Raw genomic sequence first — 17,189 nt, 5'->3', positions numbered from 1 at the left:
TGCTTTTGGCTCATAAAGGAGGTGATTGCTTTACCAGAGTCTAGCTGCCAGGGAAATGTTTGGTCCCCCGCTGAGTTTTACCACCTGGACACACCTCCCCTCATCCCCAGCAGCGCTCCAGAACTCCCCCCCGCCCCGACCCCGGGGACAGCGCTGACTCTTCTGACTGCTCTTCCCACCCCCATCGTTCCCACAGGTTCCAGCACAGACGGTAGCAGCGCCGGACATTCTGGGAGCAATATCCTCGGTTCCGAAGTGGCCTTATTCGCAGGGATAGCTTCAGGATGCATCATTTTCATCGTCATCATCATCACGCTGGTGGTGCTGCTGCTCAAGTACCGCCGGCGGCACCGCAAGCACTCGCCGCAGCACACGGCCACGCTGTCGCTGAGCACTCTGGCCACGCCCAAGCGCGGCGGCAACAACAACGGCTCGGAGCCCAGCGACATCATCATCCCGCTAAGGACCGCGGACAGTGTCTTCTGCCCCCACTACGAGAAGGTCAGCGGGGACTACGGGCACCCGGTGTACATCGTCCAGGAGATGCCCCCGCAGAGCCCGGCGAACATTTACTACAAGGTCTGAGCCTCGGCGGTGCCTTCGCTTCCCGGAGGAAACTTACTGTCCCCGCTGCCGCCCGCCGAGGGTCCGAGACCCCCCGTGTCTGCGACGGACTGACGCGCAGCGGGGAGCGGGGACACCCCTTCTCGGAAGAGCCCCGTGAAGTCGGACAGCTTACTAGTCTGTAGCGTTTCGGCCGCGGTGACGGAGGATGCGCCCCGGCGGTCGGAAGACTCGCGTAGAAGATGCGCGCGCGCGCCCCGCCCCTCTCCTCCTCCGGGTACCACTGGGTACCACGAGCGCGCGCGCCCGCGGGCCTCCGCAGGAGCCGGGAGACCGAGCGGCCGGTGGGCAGGAGCGAGAGCTGGGAGCATCCCAGGCCCCTGGGTCGCCGGGCCTGGCGGGGCCGCCCTCTGCCTCGGGCGTGGCCCCCGACCCCCTACTCCTGAGCTGCACCCCGGACTTGTCTTGTCGCACAGACTCTGGCTGCGTTGAGGCCTCGGGAGACCGCTGGCTTCTAGTCCTCACTGTTGCACACGCCCTGTCATCCAGGGCTCTGCAGGCCTTCACACGAGATTCCCCCCCACCCCCACGCCACACTCGCATCACTCACGGGACATTAACGTTGGGCGTCTCCTACCCCATCCTTTTGCAACAACAGCCGCAGCGGAAGGGGCCACACGTTGATAGGAATGGCGTCTGCGGGTAAAGAGGAGCCTTCCAGCCAGATGCTCGGCCGTCAGCCCAGGAAAACAAGGAGTTTCGTGAGAAGGGGGCGTGGGGGAGACGCAAAGGCTGTCTGTCTGCGAAGGCGGTTCCGTGCTGCCACCTCTGAAACAAGATTTGGGAAGGGAAAGCCCCAATTAGAGAGCACAGCACTTTGGTTTTGCTAAGATTTTTAAGAGGCAAGCAGGAGACACAACGACACACACCGTAGATTAGGATGCATTTGAAGGAATTCACTCTTATCAAATAGCAATGCACAGGAAAAATAAAAGAAATAAACAGTCCCTCTCTAGCCGGGTGGAACAAAGAGGCATTGTTGGTAGAGGACCAGGCTTGGAGAGAAGGGTGATTCGGGCAGGAGTTTCTTGGTACTGGCAATAGACGTACAGCTGTGAAGCTGTAGGGAAGTCGTCGGTCTGCTTTGGATGTTGTTTAAAGCGGACCCAGCTGCTATACTTACCACATTTTATCAACACAGGGAGAGCCTTTAGGAGAATAGCAGAGAGCCAAACCTGACCTAGAAGTTTAAAAAGCCAAAGGTCACGCGGGCTGTAATTCCATCATCACTGACATTAATTATTAAGGCATCTTCATATACGTAAGGAAGGTCAGATCCCCCGCCCCTCATCGCCCTTCCCCTGCCACCGCCCCCGCCCCCCCCCCCATCTCCCTCGTGACACTTTGGTTTATGGTGGTGCCGCCCTGGCCTCGGGGCGAGGGGTGGGTACTGAGCGAGACTGCAGACCCCGGTACTGTGTCAGGGCGAGGCACACGCGGCAACCCTCCTAGGAGTCCCGAGTACCCAAATGATGATGTCCGGCGGGGAGAAGGAAGGTAGGATGTGTTTATAATAGGTATATAGAACACAAGGGATATAAAATGAAAGAGTTTTCCTAATATATATTTTACGATTGCACACAATCCACACCAGAAGATGTGAAACTCATTTGTGGCGATTAAGTGGTCTCAAACGCTCCGTGGTTTTTTTTTTTTTTTTTTTAATTGGACTGCTACTTCTGGGAAAAACGACATTACTCCAAAAATAACAATAATGGGAGCAAACACAAAAATAACCAAGTCCTCTGAAGGCATGTCACGTCACCATAGATTAGGAAGTGCAAGCCCCAAATACCAGGAAATCAGTGTTCACTGCGTCGTGTTTTCAACAATGAGAAGATGTGCCGGCCTTTAGCTTCTGCGCTGTGTTTTCCTTGCCTCATGGGCTGAAGTGTTCGCTAGAATCCACCGGGTCACGTCCAGGGGGCTTCGGCTGAAAGTTCAGCCTGACCCCCTTCCTTCCTCTCTCCCCCTCCCCTCGCCCGTTCCCTGCTGGGAAAAGAAGCGAGTAAACAGGAAACCTACTTTTTATGTGCTATGCAAAATAGACATCTTTAACATAGTCCCGTTACTATGGTAACACTTTGCTTTCTGAATTGGTAGAAAAAAAAAAAAAAAAAAGAAGCAACAGCATTTTAAGGTTCTCAAACCTCCAGTGAATACCTACAAAAATGAGTTGTCACAGAAATTCTTCTTTCTACTTCCTGAACCTGAAAATGATGTTGGTCCAAAGTGCGTGTGTGTTTGTGTGAGTGGGTGTGTGGTATACATGTGTACATATATGTATAATATATATCAACAGTATATATTATATATATCTATATCATATTTCTGTGAAAGGTTGCTATGGTGACCAGCCACAGTACATATGTAATTCTTTCCATCACCCTGGCCTCTCCTGTACGTGCATTCATACAAGGTTTTCTTGTAAGCCATCAAAAATTGACCTTTAGGATGGGGGAGAGGGGCAAGAAGGGGAGAAATGGGAACCAGTCTGATTTTAATGCAATTGAAGGTGTGCGTCATCAGTTGGCTACATTTTGAGTATGTGCTAAACTGTGAAAAAAATCAGATGAGTTGATGAAGAGTTGCCTGCAAGCAGTTGACAAGTAGTCTGTGCGTCTGTTTTGTGTGTGGTGCAGAATATGACAATCTACCAACTGTCCCTTTGTCTGAAGTTGGTTCAGCTTTGGAAAGTTACTGTAAATGCCTTCCTTGTATTCTCATCCCTAGTCACCTGACTTTGGAATTTGCACCATAATGTTTAAGTGAAGATGCTGTAAATAAGTTCAGATTTTACTGTATATGGATTTGGGGTGTTACAGTAGCCTTATTCACCTTTTTAATAAAAATACACATGAAAAACGAGACAGATATGGCTTTTCTTACCCAGATTGTGTACATAGAGCAATGTTGGTTTTTTATAAAGTCTAAGCAAGATGTTTTGTATAAAATCTGAATTTTGCAATGTATTTAGCTACAGCTTGTTAAACAGTGTCATTCCCCTTTGCACTGTAATGAGGAAAAAAAAAATGGTATAAAAGGTTGCCAAATTGCTGCATATTTGTGCCGTAATTATGTACCATGAATATTTATTTAAAATTTCGTTGTCCAATTTGTAAGTAACACAGTATTATGCTTGAGTTATAAATATTTTTTCTTTCCTTTGTTTTATTTTGATAGCCTGTCATAGGTTTTTTGATCTGCTTTAGTTCCACATTGCAGTTAGTCCCCAGCCAATGAAGTCACGTTCCAAACCTGTTTCAAACTGAATTTGTTCTTAAAAAAATAAAATATTTTTTTCCTATGGAAAAAGCGCCTTCAAAGTATTTTCCTTTCCTGCTTGTTTTCTTTTCCTTTGGCTTTCTTTTTTGTTCGTTATTTTAATTTGCCTCCCATGTTTCTCTGTGATTGCAGTTCCCCAAACCCTTCTGCCCATAGATGATAGGCGGGCACGCGTCCATTTTTCAAACCAGGCCGTGCGCACAGCGTAAAGGCTCATCTCGCCCCGCCCTGCTGCGTGAGCCCCTTGGTTTCCGCGTAAAACTTTTGAACTCACGCTTCAGTGTCAGGGTTTACATGGACTCCTCTTCATCCTGAGCAGTTTGACCTGCTCGGTGTGAAAACAGCCACGAGAAGAAGAGAGACTTCTAAAAAATATTTTTGTGTATTGATTTGGCTGCACTGGGAGTTGTTTGTGGCTCACAGGACCTTTCGTTGCAGCGCGGGGGCTCTTAGGTGACCGACGCATGTGGAATCAAGTTCCCTGACCAGGGATCGAACCGGAAATGAAATGAGCGTCACTAAGTCGTGTCCGACTCTTGCCACCCCCTGGACTGTAGCCTGCCAGGCTCCTCTGTCCATGGGATTCTCCAGGCAAGAATACTGGAGAGGGTTGCCATTTCCTTCTCCAGGGGATCTTCCCCACCAAGGAATTAAACTCGAGGCACTGCAGCCAGATTCTTTACTGACTGAGCTATGAGGGAAGCCCATAGCTTCCCTGGAACTGGAGCCGCCCGCATTAGGAGAACAGTCTTAGCCACTGGACCACCAGGAAAGTCCCACGATAAGGACTTTTATTCCAACCTTAGTTGCAGATTGATCTGGTTTCCATTCAAACAGAGCTGTTTGCTTCCCTTTCCTTCACAAAATAATCCTAGGAGGAGGGAAAAAGTCAAAGGTTCTTTGTGAAAACGTGCCATGGATGAAAGCGAGTGTTGTGATGCGGGACTGAGGCAAGCAGTGAATTTAGCTTTAGCCACCCTTGCCGCACACCTTCCGGGGAAGGTGACTGCTGCCCGAAGTGTTTTCCCGTATCTTGTGGTCTTTGAGGCCTTGGGCTTGATCATCAGACCCCCACCGAGGTCATCCTTTGATTTCCGAGGGCAGAGCTGTGGTCAAGCCAAGAAGTGACTGACTGGTGACCATGACGGGTTCAGTTCTCCTCCGCCGGTGCTATGCAGCACTGAGTGTTCCGATTCTCAGTCGGGTCTGACTCGAGTGACCCCCTGGTCTGCAGCCCACCAGGCCCCTCTGTTCATGGTATTTCCCAGGCAAGAGTACTGGAGTGAGCGGCCAGGACTTCAGAACCTCACTGGAGTGAGACCCTCCAGGGGAATCTTCCTTGCCCACACTGGCAGGTGGTTTCTTTAGCACAGAGCCACCTCGGAAGCCCTCACTGGCTACATGAACTCTGGTTGATCCTTACCTTACGGAATAAAGCCTTTTAGGTTGAGAGGGTGAGAAAGGGCCCCTGAAGTAAGGAGCCAGAGATCGTTCCAGCCCGGGGTGATTTGCCCCAGACCACGGCTGTAGCAAACAAAGAATCTGAGTGCTTCAGAAGCCCCTCAGGAGACTGTCATGGAATGCCTTGGCCCAGCAGACTTGGGCTAAAGGCGTGTTTGTCGAATAAATGCTCTCTTTCCTAAAACCAGAAACAAAGTTCTCCAGAGGTCTACAGTTTCACTTGGTGCTTAAATAGTAATTTCATCTTCCTCATCAGGTTATTCCCCTGCCCCTCCAGTGCAAATCCAAGGTTCGGGCACAGTTTACAGCCACGCCCCCCAGCTGAATGTTCAACCCTGATCACAAATGATTAGTCAGTAAAAGAAATCGATGACAAAATACTGTGTTTTCAACTTTCACAAAAGCACTGTGACCTCTGACAGTTTCAGTGGTCACATGCATAGTACCATTTTTGCCACTTTGTTTTTGAAACCATCCTTTCCAAACTAAGTCAGCGTCAACTGAGAAAAATAAAACGTGCCCAACAGGTGTTACTCTTCTCGATCAGAGAGAAGGAATGTCACATACAGAAACTCCTTGCAGAGGTTGCAGAAGCAGGAACCCTGCGTCCTCTTTGAAAGGTAAGCCCACGGTTGCTACTTCCCTGCCTCGTACCCCCAAGTGTTGTCCGGCCAGCTGACGACTCTTCGGAACGACTCTCCCTGTTGTCAGTCTCCTTTTTGGTAAAGCAGTTGTCCATTCAAACACTGTGATAAAGGTTCACAATGGAAATGAGAAAAATAAAATAAAATAAAATATCAGTGTCCGGCCGTGCAGTTTGGTATCAGTCTGTGGCCCCAACCCAGAGAAGAATCGGGGAAGAGGAAAAAATAAACAAAATTCAGAGGAATAAAACTGACTGCTAATGTACCTAGAAAAGACTGATTACCTGCTTTTGGTTGGGTAGAAAAGAGGTCTTCAGGTGGTTCAACAGGAGGCAAAATTGCGACTGCACCCAAAGGCCCGGGATGGTCTTCTGTTTCTGTTTTCAGTGAATTTGGCAAACGTTTGTGATATTTACACAACTGATGCCCTTGATGGCACAATTTCTGTATTTTCTAAATATTTTCCTCTTTTTGTATTTCCTACCTCATAGTTCCAGGTAACAAAGCATTTATCAGTGATCAAGGGGATATATTATCTTTTTTCCAGCAAAGTACAGATAGATGAATCCACTTTTTAGTGATGAAAGTGTGCCCCCAAAGCTGAAAAATGTATTCACTTCAAAGATTTTATACCGTGGTAAATGAACTAACAGAATCTCTTAGAAACAGTTCTTCACATGAAGCTAATTATATATATATATATAGTTTTTTTTTTTTTAAGAGGGGGGTCTTTGCTGGTGGCTCAGACAGTAAAGAATCTGCCTGCAGTGCAGGAGACTTGGGTTCGATTCCTGTGTTGGGAAGATCCCCTGGAGAAGGAAATGGCAACCTACTCCAGTATTCTTGCCTGGAGAATCCTATTGACAGAGGAGCCTGGTGGGCTACAATCTTAGGAGGTTGCAGAGAGTCAGACACAACCGAGCAACAAACACACAGACACATTTTAAAAAACAACCAAACTCCTCAAAAAAAAAAAAAAAAATCTCTATGGACATAAGTGTGTGACTTGAGAAATAAGGAAACCCGTACAGTTCATGGACAGTCATAGAAAGTCGACACGTGTCAAATGAATGAAAGTAAGACCTAGCTTCCTGCTCTATCTCTACTGCCACTGACTCCATGGCCTTTTAGCAAATCACTTTGTGCTCCTCGCCCCAGCAGCCTCACCTGTAAAGTGAGAGGGTGTGTCTCTAACACACTGAAGGTCGCTTTCAGCTTTTTACAGGATTTGCAGCAAAGCCATCAGTCTTCTGTACAAAAGGATCTCAATGCAAGCTCCTTTATCCTGGCATCCCACAGACAGAGCTCTGAAGACTGTTCACCGTCAAACCCCACCCCCCTTGGGGCTGCACTTGACCGCTCACCCCTCCCCCATCGAGAGTCCACCTCCGGCTCTGAGCTTGGCTGCTCGCCACCCCTTCCTGCCGTTAAAACTAGAAAGATCCAACTTCTAACAATCTGCACACACGGACTGAACTGGGAGCCCTGCTCTTGTGTGCTCAGCCTTTTAGCCATAATTTTTAAGAACAGGCACATCTCAGAGATAGTTCAAGTTTGGTTCTGGACCAAAACAAAGTAAATACTGCAATAAAGGCAAGTCACATGAATTCTTTGATTTTCCAGTGCATATAAAAAAGTTATCCTTACACTATACTGCAGTCTAGCACCAATGGCTCAGCGGCAAAGAATCTGCCTGCAGTGCAGGAGAAGCAGAAGATGAAGGCTCGATCCCTGGGTCAGGAAGATCCCCTGGAGGAGGGCATGGCAACCCACTCCAGGATTCTTGCCTGACAGTCCCGCGGACAGAGGAGGCTGGTGGGCTACAGTCTGGAGTGTTGCAAAGAGTCGGACATGGCTAGAGTGACTGAGCACGCACACACATAGTCTAGTGAGTGTGCAATAACATTATGTTTAAAAACATGTACAGAACTTAATTTTTAAATTGTTTTATTGCCAAAAAATGCCAAAACAGTTACAGCAGTAACATCAAAGATCACTGCCCACAGATCACCATAACAAATATAATAGTTAGGAAAAAGTTTGGAATGTTGCAAGAATTACCAAATGTAACATAGAGTCACCAAGTGAGAAAATGCTATTGGAAAAAATGGTTCCAACAGACTTGCTGGTTGAAGGTTGCCTCAAATCTTCAATTTGTAACAAACAAAAAAAAGGCAGTGAAGCTAAGTTCAATAAAACAAGGCATGCCTGCAAATCTTTTTTATTTATTTATTTATTTAAAAACATTGTCAGTCACTCTGAGCAGGCTCCCAGCTTCTGTTTAAAGATTTCATGAGGGGCCAGGCAATGTGGTAGCGATTGGTCGTGTTCTCTTCCACCAGTTAACTGAGCCCAAGTTCACTTTATTTTCCTTGTACTTGAGATTAACTTGCTCAGTAGTTCATTCTTTCCGTGCTGGTTGCTGGAACATGTCTTTATTATTACTACCTCCTTTCTGATTTACACCTCTGATTCTGTAGTCTGTGGCAAAGAAGTACCTGACTGAAAAACATCTTTTGGTTGTTAAGAGCACTATTATTTCCTAAGAATCATTCATGCATAATAAAGACATCACAGAGTTTTTGTGTGTTTTGTTTTTAAAGCCATCCGTGGCTCTATCTTTAAAAGCTCAAGAACCGTACAGGAGATAATGGTCATCACAGAAAACTGCTTAAAATTGACTGAAATCTGAAGATGCTTTTTAGATGTATCATTTTTGTATAGTAGCCTCATTAAGGCCACATGAAAGGGAGACAGAAAAGGTGGTCGAGATTAATGTCTGGCTCCAGGACATATCAGGTGGGGAAAGCAACAGCAACACCACAGGAAAAGCTCCTGCGACAGCTCTCAGTCGCGTCTATAAGGTATTTGGACCCTTTGTCATCCTGGCAATCTGCATATTGTTCAAGAGGCTGAGAAGGCTGTAAGAGGTTTCTACAAACATCACCGCAAATTTCTTTGTTTTACACGTGGCATTTTCTGTGTTTGGGTTCCTTTACATCCTTCTGATGAAGTGTCATTTGCCTGAGAGAATGCATACAACTCTCAGAACCGGGGACACCTGTCTGGAGCTTCTGGTTCCTTGTAGGATTCCCCGCCCCCACCCCACCCGGCTCCAACCCACCCCCGCCACCCGGCTCCAGGCAAACTGCATAGCTGTTCCTTCCTCCTCCAAGGCCAGTCATCTGAAAGTGGGTTTTCTGGGACACTCACTTATAAGGTTTAACTTAATTCCGTGCATCCCATTTTGGCGTGTAACTTATAAAACACAACAAATCAAAACCTATTATCTCTATAGCTCACCCGGAGCGAACGCTTAGAGATTAGCAGATAATCATGACATAGAAGCAGAATTACCAGTGACTTCAGCATCCTCAGAGAGATCCTTTTTACCGGACTGGTCCAAGACGCTAACAAGGGGCCCAGTAGGCTCTACACAAGTCTAGAAGCTTCTGTCCACTGAAAACACACACACACACACATTTAACTTGCCCACTTACCCATCACGTATCTATTTAACACTTAATATATGCCAGGCAGGGCCCTAAGCCTTGGAAATGATGACATGAATCAGAAGATTCCTCCTGTTAAGGAGCTCAGAGTCCAGTCGTCAACTCAAAACCTTCACAAGGAAAAATGAAGTGTCTCAAACGCATGTAAAGAGGGGAGTAACAACTCTAATAACCACTCTGTGATTTACTCCCACAGCATCTTTTGTAAGAAGTATTTGTCCATTAGCAGCCTATGTCTTTGTTACTGTGGGTTACATTTCTTTCCTTTTAAATGTTTCATTGCATATATGCCAACGGGCTGGTTCAGATGCTAAATTTAGTGTAACGGTTCTTCAAAACATCTTCAGAGTCTGCCTCAAGCTCCTGCCTCTGGCCTTAAAGGGCAAATCAAAACATTTCCAATTGGTTTCCAGCCCACATTACAATGTGTATGTGTATTTGAAAGACTGTTTCTTGGCTATAATTGGTAGTTTTCTTGTAGCTAGTTCTGAGGAAAGAATTGCAGAGAGTTCTCTGTCTGCTAACAGTAGTTAGCGCTGAGCTCAAAAACTGCAGGAAAAAAAAATGAAGTCTGAGTGTCTGGGATGCTTGCCAGACTGACCTCCAGAGTTTCTTGCAGCAGAAGGTATTTAGCAGGGCTCCTCCTGTCGAGACCAGGGCTCTGCCTTTTAACTTGTCTCCTTGTAACGGAGAGAAGAAAAGATAACTACCAACTCCTTTAATTATCGTGCAGAAATCTCACTGTCATCAATGACACACATAATTGTGTCATGGATTCCTCCATACTGTGGTCAGGAAAAGACAAGATGGCACCACACATGTTCTTTCCAGGAGCACGTGTGTCAGATTCAAAGAGGAAGTTACCATTCGTTTTGTCGGGCAATGGAAGACAGCCCGTGATGGTTCCTTTCCTCCAGGCCCCTCGGCTCTGCGTCGTGGGGACAAGGTTCAGCTGCAAGTGATCGCTGAATGTGGGAAACACCGCAGTCTTCGTGGAACGCGACGGACAAGAGTCTGTGTGTAGCGTTTTTGGGGTGTGGAGAGAGGCTGCCAGCCACTGGGATGGCAGCATCACTGCCTCCCCGAGGATGACCTGCAGGGACACGCCTTCTCATGAGTCATCACCACCTCAAGGACGCAGAAGAGAATGAGTTACCGTCACTGGGCTTTTCATCCCCCGGCACTGTTTTTAAGAGGCTCCTTTAGGTTAACTTGAAGAACAGATTCCAGAAAAGGGTTTGATACAAGGCAACTGATCTTTTCAAACAGCATCTCCAGCCAAGAAGATACCATGATTATGACAGTGACGAAGCAGTTGGAAGAGTCTCGTCACCCTTACCAAGGTTTCCCAGCTTCCCCTAGGCCTGAACAGAAATCCTTTCAGAGAGCTCCTTCCACCAGACCGTGGTCTCCACTCTTTCTGTAATGCATCTTCATTTCAGATTTTAATGCCTAATTTCTGACGTTTTAATACGGCAACCTGTGAACGCTGCCTACATCAGGAAGACGGGAGATCTCTGAAGCTCTCTGTCCTAAGGTGCCAAGCTTTATAATTATTTCATTTTCCTTAGCTTTTTACCTTGAAAATTCTCAGATATACAGAAGAGCTGAAAGACCAGAACAGTAAGCTGCCACAGAGCTACCATGCAGATTCAACAAGTCACATTTTGCACGTAAGTGTGTGCTCTGGGGGCACGTGTGTGTGCACATGCACATGATTCCTCGGCTAAAGCATTTGAAAGTGGTTACAGATATCATTACACTTCCTTTCACCGCTCAGCATCTAGGAAGAGAGAAACCCGGGACCTCCCTGGTGGTCAAGGCATTAAGACTCCGAGCTTCCAGAGCAGGGGGCGTGGGTTTGATCCCTCGTCAGGGAACTAACATCCTATGTGCTGTGCAGCATGGCCAAGAAAATATTTAAAAGAAAAGAACAAAGATTCCCCCCTCATGGAACCAAAATACCATAATCAATCTTGAGAAAACTAAGAATTTCACAATATTATTAACTAGTGTGTTAGAGTTATCTTTTTAGCTTTCTTATTTTGGGGAAAATTAGTACTGAGCTTGCATCTGGCAAAAATTATCTTTCTTTTCCTGTCCCTTCCTTCATTCCTCATGGCAACCATCGTGAACAGAATTGTGTCTGTCTGTTCAGAAAAACACTGTATACTTGCATATGTGCATTCTCTAAATGATATCTCTAGAGATCACACTTTGCACATTGTCCATGTTTTGTTTTTTTTTTCTTTTCTTTTTTTTTTGCTAAATAATACATCTAGGAGGTCTTTCCTTATTGGGACATACAGATTCATTTTTTAAGTCACCGTATCATAATATATCGCAGCTTATTTAAATCATTGGCCACTAGCAAAATTTGGTTTTTAAGCTTGGACATACAATACATCACGTGTAGCTCATGTTAGTGGCAGAGACAGTGGGGTTCACTGGGTAATTACATACTCCTGTACTTTTCTCAGCTTCAGTTGCAATTAGGTTGAAGGCAACAGGTGGCGATGGGGATGTCGTATGAAGGACAAAGGAGCAGGTGAGGGGTTGGCATGCTTCCCTCCTCCCCAGCCGTCACGATGAGGCTGCCACAAGTTCCAGAGGGCACAGTTCAAAGGAAGCAGAGGCTGGGTCTGGCCTGCTTGGATCCTGAGTGACTGTATGGAGCAGAGCCTCCTGCTGGTCTGTGTTACTGTGCTCTGCATTTGATGACTCAAATTGACATGGTAAGCCAGAAGATCGGGGCGGGGGTTGGTATTTGTTACCACAGCCTGTGCCCACCTACCCTAATTTATACATCCTCACCATCTCCAGGTATTTTTCCAAGTATATCCATAGGGCAAATTCCTAGTGGTGAAATTGTTATACAAAAGGCAAAGCACATTTGAAATGTTGATAAATACTGCCAGATTGCCTTCCAATTACCTTCCTCTTTTTTTTTTTTTATTTAAATATACAACTTCTGCTCCACTCCACTGCCTCCCTTTCCTAGTTTGTTTACATTTTTCCTCTGTGATGTGCTTTAAAACCTGCAAGAGGCAAATGGGATGAAAAAGATTAATACCACCAGGAGCTTTTTGCTTGCATGTGTGGCTGTGTTTAAAGTACCTTCTCCTTAGGTAGCAATTGTTAAGGCACTAAATATTGCTTTGGTGCCAAGCTCTGGGAATTAGAAATATCACACACACAAATATGCATATTTATATTTACACAGGACGCAGTACCTTCTAGAGTGCTCAGAACCTTCAGTCTTGCTTTGTGATTACGATGTAAGGAGACGTATTTTGCTCCTAGTAAGAAGATGCCTGGGCTTCCCCTATGACTCAGCTGTAAAAGAACCCGCCTGCAATGCAGGAGGCACAGGTTCAGTTCCTGGGTCAGGAAGATCCCTTGGAGGAGGAAATGGCAGCCCACTCCAGTGTTCTTGCCTGGACAATCCCACGGACAGAGGCGCCTGGTGGGCTACAGTCCGTGGGGTCACAAAGAGTCAGGCAGGACAGAAGGAACTGAGCTTTATCAGGGCTAGAACTTAGATCTCAGACTCCCTAGACGGCACTGCCTATGTAGTTGTCCAAGCGGTCTATGAGTAAAGCTTGTCCTCAGCGTCAAAAGTCTCCGTTTATGGGCAAGCACCTCCTCTCCAGGTCTCTTCCATATTCGCCTGGGCCTCACCTGTCTGCCCGTCAGATGATTCAGAAACATAAACTTTACACAGAGGGGCCCGCAAAAGGATCAGCTCTTAGCAAGACAATGACGTTGGTTCTGGACAAGTTTAATGGCCTTCTTTTTGCTCACATGTGTGGCTGTATTTAAAGTAACTTCTCTATCAGCACAGACAAGACAGAATAAATAAATAAATAAAGTACCTTCTCCTTAGGGAGCAATTGTTAAGACACTATAAACATTTGCCCATCCTCCTCCCAGTGAAGCTGGCTGGCCCTCCTTGCCCGGATCCCTTCATCCCATCACCACGCTGCCAACTTCACTCTGCTGGGAACCACACCCACTGACATCGCCCTATATCTCAGTTCCTCCACTCCCAAATTTCTGCTGCCTAATCTGATGAGCAGTTTCTATAAGTGAGAAGGCTTTGCTCAGGAAACACATGGTTTATTTAACTCGGGCCTTCTGAAGACAATGCCCCTGCTTTTCTTGTTTCTCCCAATAAAAATCAGCTCGTAGCAAGTCAATACAGAATTATTTTTTTGGCAACAAAAGCTTCTCTGTAACATTCAAACTATGCATTTCCCTGTCCAGAAGTAGGGTTGGTTTTGGCCATGGTTCCTTAGAACAGTGAGGACAAGCATCATCGTTTTTCTTTCCTTCTCTTCTCTTTTGCATGCCATGAACATTCCCAACTTTTTCACAGAGGCATTAGAAACTAGGCGAGTCTTTGAACTGTTCCAGACACACACACACAATCCATAGCTAATGGTGATAACCGAGAGAACACGAGGCCTGTTTGTTTTCTTTTGGGCTCTTGCCCTTTCTTTTTTGCCAGTTTCCACAGGCAGGGAAGGAGCTCACAGGACTTGCGCTCCGTGGATCCGAGCGACGGGAGGCTGAAACAGAGCATTAGCAAAACACATTAGGGAAAGATCACGTTGCGAGAAGAGCAGGTTAGAGCTGGGAGGGCGGCCTCCCCCTGAGTTTGGAATCCAGGGGTGTGCAGCTGGGTGCAATGGTGCTCACCCCTGGGGATGTTCCCCTCCCTGCATTGTGTAGGATCTGCCAGGCGGGACCTCCCTGTTCAACCCAAATTGTGGTAAGTGGCACCCGATATAAAGGGACTTTTTCAGAAAAGCCTTGCTGTTATCAGCACAGCTTCCATGAACCGTAGCTCAGAGCGCGTTCCCATTGGCTACGGGCGACTCTGGCCCCGCTGCTGATTGGCTGCGCGTCTAGGTACTTAACCTCCTGGAACCTCTGGTTTCTTCATCAATGAAAAGAGGCCCATTAACGCTCATCTTGAGAGCTGTTGTGAAGATTAGTGGGCTCAGATGGTAAAGTGTCTGACTGCAATGCGGGAGACCCGGGTTCAATCCCTGGGTCGGGATATCTCCTGGAGGAAGAAATGGCAACCCACTCTACTACTCTTGCCTGGAGAATTCTATGGACAGAGGAGCCTAGTGGGCTACAGTCCATGGAGTCGCAAAGAGTCGGACACTACTGAGCGACTTCCCTTCACTTCACTTCACCATAGGTCAATGGGTCTGGAAGACAATAGGCCCTGTGCAATGATCTCTGAAGTGCGTCTGTATCAAACAGCCCACCCCAAGGCTTAGCTTTTGATGGATTTTACTCTTGACCACAAGTCACCCTGCATTGCTGATTTTTTTTCTTTAAAATCTCTGTGTCTTTCAATGGACATACAAAGCATTCATATTAAAGACATTACGTAACATACATAGCATCTTTGTATCCACACACAAACACGCACACACCCGGAGATGGGACTTCCCTGTTGGCGGAGATGGTAAAAGCATCTGCCTACAATGCGGGAGACCTGGGTTCAATCACTGGGTTGGGAAGATCCCCTGGAGAAGGAAATAGCAACCCACTCCAGTATTCTTGCCTGGAAAGTCCCATGGATGGAGGAGCCTGGTAAGCTACAGTCCATGGGGTTGCAGAGTCAGATACGACTGAGCGACTTCACTCACCCAGAGATAGTGAAGGACAGGGAAGCCTGGTGTGCTGCAGTCCACGGGGTCTCAATGAGTCAGACATGACTTAGCGACTGAACAACAGCAAAATGAAGGGGGAAACCATTAGCAATTTTTTGCCAGAGTAAGGAGAGAACAAACTTTCTTTGCACTTTACTTTTCTGTCTTGACTATTCAAACCAATGGCCATGCATTTATACTTAAAGTTGAACTTAAAGCCAATGTGTATATGTGTATATGTGTGTATATATATATATATATATATATATATAGCATATATAGCATATATATATACAAGTTCAACTTAATGGACTTGATACATATATACTTAAAGCAAAGGCTCAACCATGAGTGAGCACACAAACACGTATCATCCTAACAGCACCCTCTCAGATAACCAGATACGACATTTGTTTATTTTTTGTTGTTGTTGTTTAGTCACTAAGTTGTGTCTGACTCTTTTGTGACCCTGTTGATAGCCTGCCAGACTCCTCCATTCATGGGATTTCCCAGGCAAGAATACTGGAGTGGGTTGCCATTTCCTCCTCCAGGGGATCTTCCCAACCCAGGGATCAAACCCGTGTCTCTTTCGTTTCCTGCATTGGCAGACAGATTCCATGAAAGAATTAAGTAAAAGCTTTAATATGTGTCTATTATCTTTAATATTAGAGAATATTTATTCTTTTCCATCTGTGACTATTTTCTTGAAGAGTCTATATCTTTATCCATATGAGCAATATATTTAGACTTCATTAAACAAAATATGTCTTTTTTATCATTTATCCCCTATGTGCCTTTGAAAGAGAATCTTAATTATAACTGTGTGTCCATTTTTCTATTGATTATAGAAGCATGACTCCACCTATTTTTGGAAAAATTATGCTTTAACACTGGGTAAAGGGATTATGTTATTTGGGCAGATTAAACCATTGACTATATTGTCCTACAAAAGCACCAAGAAGCCCCAGTGTGAGAGGCAATAAGTTATAAAGTGTTAATGCAGCAGGCTGTCCTTTGGCGCTGGGTTGCTGGGTGTCAGGCTAGGAGTTGGACAGACAGACAGAGCAATGCACAGCTCAGAGCAGGGCCTGGAATCCTGCAGATTTTGGTCTGCCTTCCAGACAGCAGCTTAATTGCCGTGACCTCAGAAAGCCTTGTGGCACTCGATTTCTCACTATAAAATGGCCAAAGTCATAGTAAGTGCTGCACAGGACTGAAACGAGTCAGTGATTGCGAGAGCCGTGTCATAGTCAAAGAGCACGTGCAAAGAGCACGATGAATAGCATGTGCACTGATGAAATGCAGGCAGTTATTGTTACGAAGGCAAAAAAATGATGAGTCTGACGAGAAATGCGGCTCGGGAAGAGGTTTTACCCTGTTTGTCTGGGAGGCAGCGTTAAATGTTCGTGGGGATTTGGCAAGGAGGTGCTGCCATGGTCAAGGGTATATAAGTCCGCCATATCTCCCAACCTGATAACGGCTGGGAATTTCCTTGGACATTTTCTGCCAATGATTCATACTTGCAAATTTTGTGATAAATATGTAACAGAAACACAGTCACAAGGCTCTCCCCACAAAGGGCTGACACGTGAACAGCCTGTGTTGCTGCTGAGTCCAGCACAGCCAGAAAAGCTTCTGGGTCCTGAGAACGTATGAGGGTCAGGTTGCAGCATCAGGCTGAAACAATACAGCTTAAGAGGACGCAACGTTTTGTGTTCTTCAGGATGCTTTTTATTCTTTAGCACAGCTCTCTGCGGATAATGAACCCAACAAGTCTCAAAGCATGCTATGTGTTATGCTATGGATTACTTATTCAGTTCAGTTCAGTCGCTCAGTCATGTCCGACTCTTTGCGACCCCATGAGCTGCAGCACACCAGGCCTCCCTGTCCATCACCAACTCCCAGAGTTTACCCAAACTCATGTCCATCGAGTCGGTGATGCCATCCAATCATCTCATCCTCTGTTGTCCCCTTCTCCTCCCGCCTTCAAT

The 17,189-nt window shown here is 46.2% G+C and overlaps 1 protein-coding gene across 1 annotated transcript in view; it reads left to right on the top strand.

Annotated features, from left to right (window-relative positions):
• EFNB2 (ephrin B2) overlaps positions 1 to 3,939 on the top strand; it is a 49,177-nt gene extending 45,238 nt beyond the window's left edge. The window contains exon 5 of the mRNA XM_040267296.1: positions 197 to 3,939. Within this exon, the coding sequence (XP_040123230.1) occupies positions 197 to 585 (389 nt within the window). The 3' untranslated portion in view covers positions 586 to 3,939. The remainder of the gene's footprint in view (positions 1 to 196) is intronic.
• The last annotated feature ends 13,250 nt before the right edge of the window (positions 3,940 to 17,189 follow it).

Source organism: Oryx dammah, unplaced genomic scaffold (genome assembly GCF_014754425.2).
Source record: "Oryx dammah isolate SB20612 unplaced genomic scaffold, SCBI_Odam_1.1 HiC_scaffold_24, whole genome shotgun sequence".
NCBI lineage: Eukaryota > Metazoa > Chordata > Mammalia > Artiodactyla > Bovidae > Oryx > Oryx dammah.
The sequence above is the reverse complement of the archived record's forward strand: the minus strand, read 5'-3'. Positions and strand labels throughout refer to the sequence as shown.